This window comes from Magnolia sinica, chromosome 3 (genome assembly GCF_029962835.1).
Source record: "Magnolia sinica isolate HGM2019 chromosome 3, MsV1, whole genome shotgun sequence".
Classification (NCBI taxonomy): Eukaryota; Viridiplantae; Streptophyta; class Magnoliopsida; order Magnoliales; family Magnoliaceae; genus Magnolia; species Magnolia sinica.
This window is the reverse complement of record NC_080575.1, coordinates 102,405,242-102,415,570: the sequence shown is the minus strand read 5'-3', so window position 1 is coordinate 102,415,570 and position 10,329 is coordinate 102,405,242. Positions and strand designations below refer to the sequence as shown.

Sequence of the window (10,329 nt, the reverse complement as noted above, 5' to 3'; positions counted from 1 at the left end):
TTAGTCGGTTTTAGACCTATCCTGTCTGCTTTTGAATACAATATAGCCATGGATAGTAGCTGCCACCAAAGCCAATGCGACACAACCGACTCGGTTTCCCACAGACAATATATACAACATGACCCACATCCAAAAGTACCGAATAGAAAGCCACCCCAGGTAGTTGCCACCAAACCAACATGACTCATCCGAGTTGACTCAGTTTTCGACAGACTGTAGATACAACTCAGATTTCCAACTAGCAACCTCCACATTGATTGAAAGAAAAAAAAAAAGGGGGTAATCTGAGTAGACTCGGTTTTCAACAGGCGCAATATATGAGACTTGGTTTCCGACAGATGCAATATATAAACAAATCCAAGTCAACCCAGCGCAATGTAAAGTCAGTAATGGCAAGTGATTGATTTGTGTGCTATCTAATAGTCTATTACATGGGTTGATTACAATAAACAAGTCCCATTCCAGCAAGAACACTGACCCATCTTTCACAATGGCCCATTCATTCAGCTCTAATGCAAATATAGGAAATTTCAGAACACAACTAATGATAGCAAATACAAAAGAGAATTAAACTACAGTTAACAAAAACAGAAGGCCGAAGATGCTAATGCAAAAGGTCCATTTTATTCATATCTACAAAGACCTGTTTGTATATGTTTCTCTAAGGCCTCAGCCCCTACCCTGACCATGTATTAAAGGAACAACAGAAAAGAAAAGGAAAATTTTCCAAAATCTACTTGTTCTTAACTTCAATGTTCAAAACACGCTCCACAGGTGGGACGTGGTGGCTAAGTTGGAACTTAAAAAGGTGAAAAGAAAATATGGGGCGATTAGGAAGAAGGTGATTTTGGGTAAATATTGAACTCTCAAGCAAGTAGTGGACGTTTAGTTAAGAAAACAAGTAGGTTTTGGTAAATTTCACAAGGTGGGGCATGCCCATTTACACCGAACTTACACCTTGGGTCTTATCTCAATGCCTTCGATGATAACCCCAGCCTTCCAGTTACCACCTTTCACCTCCAACAAGCTCATGTTAACCTTCCCTTCATCTCCCTCATCATTGTAGCAATCTCCTAGCTCAATCTCCGACCAACCATTGCTTCTCGGGAGTGGGACCCGTGCGGTGCATCTTGCATTCCCTGCCCCAGTACGGCGCCACATGTTAGGGCGATTAAGCATGTTCCATAGCCGGTCCCGATTGCTCCGGTTCTCCTCGGACTGAAGGGAGGCAGTGTGTTCGGACACTTGACTTCCTAATCTAACTGACACTTCCGCAAGGGGGAACTCGAGCCCATGTGAACCCACATCGTATCCCATGATGAAATGAGCACTGTACGTAGTTTTGGGTGAGAGCATGCGGGAGTTGATCAGCCCATGGATCTCTAGCCAACAGACACTGTTGAGCACAGCTACTTCAGCAAACCTGCAAAGGAAAAGAGATGAATATGCCTGACTAAATTAAGAGCTGACATGGATATCTAGAAGACAAGCTACTTGGTAAAGTTTTGGTTAAAATTCAATAATTCCTATGATCAGGGCTGGGATTTTGGTGATCCCTGTGATCTTCATGGTTTGATTTATATATATATATATATATAGAGAGAGAGAGAGAGAGAGAGAGGAATGCTCACCTGTGCACCAATTCTCATGGGTTATCGTGAATTTTTTTTCAGAACTCATCTCCCATGATATGAGCACAAAATCCAAACCGTCCATGTGATGCAGCACCCCATGAAACCCCCATGACCCAACTTTCGCTCTTGTCCAAAACTTTGGTGGGCCATGGCAAAAGAGAGACAAATCAAGGGGGGAAATTGTTTCCTTTTACCATGGCCCACAAAGTTTTGAATGGGTGAAAGTTGGGCCCTGAGGGTTTCATGGGGTGTTGCATCACATGGACGGTTTGAATTTTGTGCTCATATCATGGGGATATGAGTTCTAAAAAAGTTCACATGAGTGCTTGTGAGAACTGATGTGCTCTCTATAGGGGAATGCTCACCTGCGCACTCATGAGAACTTTTTCAAAACTCAACACATGTAATGTGGATCCAAAATCTGAACCATCCATGTGTTGCAACACCCCATGAAATCCCCAGGGCTTGACTTTCACTCCGATCCAAAACTTTGGTGGGCCATGGAAAAAGGAAACAGTTTCCTCCCTTGATTTGTCTCTCTCTCTCTCTCTTGCCATGGCCCACCAAAGTTTTGGATAAGGGTAAAAGTCGGGCCCCAGGGGAATCATGGGGTGCTGACGGTTCAGATTTTGGGCCCACAGTACGTGTGATGAGTTTTGAAAAAGTTCTCATGAGTTTCTCGGGAGAACTGGTGCGCGGGTGAGCATTCCTCTCTCTCTATATATAGCATTCTGTCCAAAGCTTGTAAATGACACTTTGGACAGTTCAATCATTGATCTAGAGTACCACATGCAAAAATCACACTGATCGGATGATTCTGGCCATTTGAATGACAGCCATCATGCGATAACCATCCGTTTTTATGAGCCATAAATTTGGATGGTTAGAGCTCGACCCAGCAGAGTTCTTCTTTGGAATCATAGGCAAAAGCCTATCAGATTCAGTTTCAAAACGATGACTGTATCTATTGCTTATTTGCTGGATATTGACCATCCATTTTTTCTTATGATTGGACCGTCCCATGGATCATTAAGAAGCCTTGTGCACAGCACTAAGGGGGCATTTGGCGCATGGGATTGGAAGGGCATAGGTGGGACTGGGATTTGTAAACCTGGGATCTGAACAGCCAGCTGTTTGGTGACGGTTGCAATTCCGGGGGTTAGGACACCCATATCAGAAGCTGTGCCTGGGGAAGGGATTTTCACAATCCCGCCTTGGATTTGGCAATGCGTTCGGTCACTTCCACAGGTCTGCAAAGTTCTGGATATGGGATGGAAGCAAATCCCACAGCCGACCCTGCAAGTCCCTCGTCTCAGGCCTGCAGGCTCTTGTGTCTTTCTCATTACATCTTTACGGATTGATGCATGGAAACCCTAGAATTGCTCTGAGGCTACGGACTAAAAACTGGTTGAATGGTCCATCATCTGTAGCCCATGACACTCCATCGCCTGTACCCCACGACCCAAACACTCCTTTCGGTGGATTTGTGTACTGATTCAAACCAGGCCCTCTTCGTTATCCAAACAACGTTTGGAGGGGGATCCTTACATAACCCATGTGGTTACACCAACACCCAAACAGGACATCACCTTCATTCCGCAGGTTGTATTTTCTGCCAAGAAGCCATCCAAACGTTCCACCTATCAAGCCAACCCTCATGGGATTCAAGACAATCCCTGACGTACCATCATCATTATTTTTTTTGTAATCCCATCCCACCAAATCCCTTCCAATCCCATGCGCCAAACGCCCCCTAAGGACTGTCCCTGAAGGTGCAGGCATTTTAGCAGTCCCATACCATACATATTATTATCAGTAGTATGTAACAGGAGCTTTGCCGGGCACACAAGCGTGTGCAATAAATAAAGCTCATACACATGCCACGCGTGCCAGCATGGCACATAGGTGCGGGATCTAATCCATCCATCAGGTTGGTCTGCCTTCTACATTTTCCCCATAAAATGAAATCTGGTCCAATTCGCATGCAGGCCCCAATATTAGCAACAGGTGGATGTTATGCAAACTGCAGCCCACCTGAGCAGTGGATCAACCTGATTTTTGCACTAGGGCATCAATATAGTGGTGCTGTTCTGACGGATGGATTGGATCTTGGACCTATCGTGCCATGCTGGCACTTGTATGGTGTGAACATGTGCATACCTGCGTGGGCTTAGGCAAAGCTCTATGTAACAGCAGTCACCATTCCCATAAAGACATAGTTATTAATGGTATTCTGTTATTATTATAAAGAAAAAAGATAGGGAACTCAGAAAAAGTAAAAACCAAACCGGGGAAGCTGCCAGTTCAGTCCCTGTTCAATCCAAATAGCTCAACTGTTGGTTCATGATCTTCAGCCTGGTTTAAGTGGTTTCTGAGTTCTAGAATGGTTTGAATTGAACTGAACTGGAAATGGCTCTGGTTACTGTTGAACTACACTGGACGATCTGCTCTGGTTTTCACACCACTGAAAGTTCAAATTCTCTATCTCATTAGCAGTCCCATGAGGAAGAATGAGATGTAGAAAGGATAGAAAGGACTAACCTGGATTGGGGATGATTCGTCCACTTCCAGTAACTTGGAGTATCTCCCCATACAATCGAAAGCTCCCTTGCAGACAACATAAAACACTTCTTACCAGTCGTTTTCTCAATTGAAAAGCTCTGCCAGAGGGAGAGAGAAGAAAGTATTCAATGGAGGTTCATAATTTCATGCAGTGCAATCATTCCATGCTATTCATAAATTCATCACTATATATATGTATATGTGTGTGTGTGTGTGTGTATAATTTTTATATTTATATTCGTGAGTAGTGTTTGGCCAATTTTGCCAATATTACCCATGCAATCAATCCAAGGGAGGGGCATAAAGGCATAAACATCCAATGTTAAAATGGAAAGGGAATATGTCTGGCCCTTCAACCGATGGCATTTTTTCATGCAGTAGCCCACTCTCAAACTTCTTCTCTTTGCGTGTAGCTCACACAAATGACGTCGCATTGGGGAGAATGCACGACAAAGGCTCCATACAATTGTTGCACCCACTCATTTTAGGACACTAGACCAAAAACAAAGCAGATCTAAAACTCGAGTGGGCCACAACAAACCAGAACAAGAGGGGATGAGTTGCCCTGTTTTTTTTTTTCCTCTCCCCTACTCTCTCTACATGCGTCGTACATGCCGCAACCCTAGCTTATATAACAACGCCAAGAACAATAGGAGTAGAAACAACAATAACGACATTTCATAATTGGACTCAAATAATGATGATAATACTTCAAATTATTATTGTACTTGGATTGAAATACCACATGCCAGATAAAAGGTTCTCTACTAGCTTATTCACCAAAACCTCATGGCCTGAAGTTGGGCCATGACAGTCACTGTATTGAAGGTCAAGAGTTCAATTGAATCCAACTAGACAGTAGGGTTGACACTACAATAGTGCTTGTAACATTATATCAAGGGCCCCCTTCTTTAACCTAACTTTACCCATCAGGAACGGAAGTATCCAAGGCCGAACCTTCCAACCACAAAAATAACAAAACCCCCATCATTTGTCATTTCCATCCTAAACAGTTTCTGATGAGCATGATGAGTTAGTCATCTATAAACAATGGTAGATGAGGTTTCAATTGACTACTGATATATTTGATTTTCAACATGATTTAAGCATATCTGTTTGCCAAACAGATATATATGCAGTTGGCTTGGCCCACTGAAGCAAGTTTGTCAGATCAGAATTGATTAAGCTTCATACCCAAGACAGATTTGGCTTTGTTGGTATCTTTGATCTCAAAATAGCAAGATAGTCACTACTCCATCAAACTGATTCACTCAAGCCCATGTCATTACAAACGAGTAAGGTGTCACAATCATACGAAAAACAAGGCCAAGAATCTTCATTGGTTTATTTAATACAACAATGTTTGTTCATGAAATGGGATCTTAGGATCCTTGGTTTCGATGGTTTATTTGTATATGAACATGGCCTTTTTGTAAGGCAATATTTTTTTCGGAAAGGAAATTTTTTTGGGTCTTGCAAGGAAATTGTCTACTTCCGATTTTACTAGAATAAGAACCGCAAAGGACAACCTGAACATTGGGTTGTGCGTCGCACCAATGCTCAGAACCTTCAATAAGGTATCCAATCCAAGAAACCTTGGTTTCTCAAGCGACGCCATTTATGGCCAAATTGGTTGGAATTTCGTAGTTTTCCACTTTGTAGGACATGCTTAGCAAATTCTAACGATGCTTTGTCGTTTTGCCAGATTGCAGTCAAGCACACAAACTCGACCTGATTGACCAATGAGTCAAGACTCAGACTAGTTATTCACTAACCTAGGTTTGGCATTTTGCCAGATTGCAATCAAGAGCTACAATTTTGGCTCGGTTGACCAATGAGTCAAGACTCAGTCAAGCTAACCACTGACCCAACCTAGTCTCATAAATCTTGACCAGTTTAATTAAAATACTGCTAAAATTAAAATTGAAAGTCTTTGACATTGAAAAAAGAGTGAAGACTCATCATATCATTTTAAATAAAATGAAACAAAAGTAAGAATTGAGGGCAAGGTGTTCCGTAACGGTAATGGTGGCCATAACGGCCACCACCGTTACCTTTATGATACGGGGCATAACAGCTATTACGGCCTCATAACGGCTGTTACGGTCTCTTTTATTCATTTATTTATTTATTGAAAAAACCCCTGAAAAACTTGTATATGCCCCGTGATGTTAATTAAAAAGTATGAAAAACATGTATCTGTCCCGTAACGTGTTTATAAAAAAAAGTAATTATGGCCTTTATAGGGGATGTAATGTGCCGTTAATGGCAATTGTTGATCATTTTTTTCAATAACGGTTGTTACGGCCGTTACAACCTTGTAACGTGTAACGGTTGCCACCGTTACCTTTACGTAACAGCCTTTACGGCACATTATGATTGAGGGTGCATTTAATTTCTTCAGATATCATTAAATTGAAAGTCCTTGCCTCTGTGGTAGACTTTTAGATGTTTCAACACCAGGTCTTGGTTTCGAGTTCCCATAGGTGGTGAAATCCAACTATGGCGTGAGCGCAGGGGTGTGTGTGTGTAGGGTGTTTTTTAAAAAAAGGTGCATTTAATTTCTCCTGATATCATTAAATTTCATAATATTTTGCACCAAGTTAGACTGATTAATGATGAAATGTCATGAAATTTCACAACACTTGGTGAGACCAACACACCCTTAAATAAAATCTTGAAAGATATTGATAAATGGAGTGGTGGGCAAAAGAAGATGGTGAATTGGCTCATAATTGAGTAGGAATTTATAGAGTCGCAGTGCATTAGGATACTACTCAATTTGAATGAATGAGCCCAATCCTACCATGATGGAGTTTTACCCAAATATGTTGTTTATTTTCATATTTGGAAGTTTGATGGCATATTAAAAGTTAAGTGGGAAAAAGGAAAAGAATCAGCAAGCTGATGGAAAATCCGGCATGCAAAATTGCGAGTGTTTACAGTGAAAAAAATATCCATCAGATATCCAGACTGTTCATCTAGTTGGGCCATCTCAGACAAGCCATGGCCCAAGCAATCGCACGGTGGGTTGGCCTGCCAATGGAAGGGGGGAAAAAAAAACAAATAGGGTAAAGGTTACGGGGCTCAATTGCTGTATGTGCTTTTCAGCATTCAAAAGGCTGCATGTGTTTTTGAGCCTTCCTCGAGGTGGTGACTAATCCACAGTCCTTGCATATGGCATTGTACATAATTCCAGATTGTCTAAATCATGATATCACCGTAGATGGGACATGTCCTCAAGATCACCATTCTCAGATGATCCCAACCATCCACTTGGTGGAGATCAGTTGATGGTTAGTAATGTAATGGTCTCATCTGTCCAAAATGGCTACATTTACATCAATCCAGACCATCAAAGTTGCAAAATGGCTATATTTACATCAATCCAGACCATCCGAGTTGCAGGCTCTATTGTCAAAGAAGCATATCACAAAAACTGCCCTTGCCAAATGATCCCTAGCGTCCATTTAATTTCAAAGGCCTGTTTGGGAAGGTTGAGATCTCTCCCAATCAGTTTCATTTCTGAGGGGCCACTATTTCACCGGTTTGGATTGACTTGCATGCGAGCCAGAGGTCCAGTGGATGAGTCACCACCATTTAAGAAATGGTGTGAAACGCACATAGCATATTAGCGATTTCACGTGGGCCACCAAATGGTGGGTCCCACTGGTCGAATGTCCATATCTGGACTGAAGCATACCAATTACGAAAGACTTCAAAAAAAAAAATCAAGATTAAAATATTACCGTCATGGCATCACATCTGCCATACACGTGCCTGAATGCATGTCAATCCAGACCGTCCAAATCCAAGGATGTAGCACAGAACGAAAATCACAGACTGAATGGGGAATCAATGGACGTCTAAATATAAAATATCCAGACGTCCAAATTCAACAAATAAGATCAGACGGCTGAGGTCATTCAATCACTGTAAATTCCAGTATATCCTCCATCCAAAATGGAACCGCAATTTGGAGGGCTCGGATTGCCTTGCATGCCACATGTACGGTGGATGGAACACCACCAAATTGAAAATACTTTAGACCGTTGACATCTAAAATTCCAGCGAAAGCACCTGCTGGGTGACCAGGGTATCAATCGGCGAAGAATCAACGGGCGGTAAAATGACAAAAATACCCTTGACATTTCTAAAAAAGTATAAAGGGCTGATGAATCCATGGTCTCTGAAGGATGGATATCATCGTCTTTTCTATTTATAAAGCCTATGGCACAAAAAAAGGGACTTCTATTGATTCCAAATGAGAGCTTTTTAGCCAAGAAGTGGAAGAAAAAAGGACCTCGAGAATCAAGGAATTTACCATTTTTCCACCGTCGATGAGAATCGGATCGCACAGACGGAAATAGAGCTCCTTCTTCGACGAGAACTCGACAGGATTGACAGATTTTGAGAGGATCTCCGAGCAATCCGACGGCAAGAATTTCTCCCAGACGGTGTCAGATTCCGACGCGGATTTGAAGGTATGAGAGAGGGTTGACGATCTACACGCATCACGAGGAGTTGTGTAGGAGAGGATGTGAGAAATGCAACCTTCGGGCAACCTACCGAAGAGACGATCCGGATCGTCCATCTCCACCTTTGTACTACTGGAATCTGACGGGTGAGAGAAGGGACGCGAGAACATACAGAAGATAAAACGAAATCCTGATGCAGACCAGAGCGAAATCCTTCGCATGGAAGGAAACGTTGTTCCAAGAGCCCTATTTGTGGCCTAAGGGTAAGGTTAGAATTACGGAAATGCCCTCGCTGCTGTGCGAATACACTTCCAACAGCCCTATTTTTACTGAAATGCCCTCGCAGCTGTCGAAACAAGTTGAAACACGGTATCACACAAACGGAAACGGATTGGCTACTCCCCCTGACACCAGCCAATGGCTGGTGGTGGGTGCTATGTGGGCCCCTCCATGATATATGTGTTTCATCCATGCCATCCATCTATTTTTAGATATCATTTTATGGTATGAGTCCAAAAATTTAGGTATATCCAAATCTCAAGTGGACCACATTACTGGAAACAGTGTTGATTGAGGGGTCAACCATTAAAAATATTTTGGGGGCCATAAAAGTTTTGGATCAAGCTGATCTTTGTTTTTTGTCTTCATCTGGGCCTGTATGACCTAATCAACAGATTGGATGTCAAAGAAACAGTACAGTGGGCCTTAGGAGGATTTTAATGGTGAATATCCAATTACTATTGTTTTCATGGGGTGTGGTCCACTGAGATTTATATACCTCTCATTTTTGGGATCAAGCCATAAAATGATCTGTAAAAATGGATGAACGGAATGGATGAAACACATACATCATGGTGGGCCCCACAGAACACCGACCACCAGCCACGGAGCTGGTGTCAGGGGGAGTAGCCAATCCGTTTCGATATGCTACAACATATCCCCTACCTAGTTTTACAGTACACGTCGGGACACTAGCTGTTTGATCCGGGGTATATTCCGTCATCCTAACCGTTGATCTGACGATTTGCACAGCTGTTGATGGCTTGGTCGAGAAAATTAAAGATTTAAATATCTTAAACTTTCGATGAATGGTCCATAAAATAAAGGTTAATCAGATGTTTATATTCAAAGATATTCTAAGCGTTTGGATTATTGCCACGTCACCTGAGATCCCACGGGAGCAGATTGGGGCCATCCATCACGGTAACGCCTTGACGTGGCAAGATTCGATTGAAGCAACCCGTGTGAGTACCTAATCACTTTCAAACCGACTCGGATTCAACAGCGACCTCTCCCAAACCGACGTTCTTACTGATCGGTGTTGGAAATCTCCGTTGCCCACCATGATTTATGTTTTATCCAGCCGTCCATCCATTTCCAATATATTTCAGTGCATCATCTAAAAAATAGATAGATACGAATCTCAGGTAGACCATGTTATAGGAAACAGTGGTGATTGGGGTTAATCATCACTGTTTCCTGTGGTCGTGCACCTGATATTTTGATCTGCTAACTTTTGACCTCATGACTTAAAATGAGCTGGAAAATGAATAGACGGTGTGAATTAAACACATATGTTATGGTAAGGTCCACTGACTAGCGCCAATACCTCACTGTCAAGGGTCGCTGCCGAATCCAAGTCCGATGCAGCGATC

At 42.4% G+C, this 10,329-nt stretch overlaps 1 protein-coding gene across 1 annotated transcript; it reads right to left on the bottom strand.

Moving 5' to 3' along the window:
* Positions 1-605: 605 nt before the first annotated feature.
* On the bottom strand, positions 606-8,910 carry LOC131240466 (F-box protein PP2-B10-like). Its single transcript, XM_058238714.1, has 3 exons — positions 8,521-8,910; positions 4,176-4,294; positions 606-1,423 (listed from the first exon to the last, which is right to left on the bottom strand). The coding sequence occupies exons 1-3, from the start codon at positions 8,893-8,895 to the stop codon at positions 952-954; spliced, it is 966 nt and encodes a 321-aa protein (XP_058094697.1). The 5' UTR covers positions 8,896-8,910; the 3' UTR covers positions 606-951.
* Positions 8,911-10,329: the final 1,419 nt, after the last annotated feature.

Bases quoted from the DNA above. Each gene is read 5' to 3' on its own strand.
- LOC131240466 (XM_058238714.1), bottom strand. From the start codon at position 8,895: ATGCGAAGGATTTCGCTCTGGTCTGCATCAGGATTTCGTTTTATCTTC. The intron at 4,295-8,520 runs GTAAATTCCTTG...TCCCTCTGGCAG, and splicing joins TCATCGACGGTGGAAAAATG to AGCTTTTCAATTGAGAAAAC. The intron at 1,424-4,175 runs GTTAGTCCTTTC...TTTCCTTTGCAG, and splicing joins ACGAATCATCCCCAATCCAG to GTTTGCTGAAGTAGCTGTGC.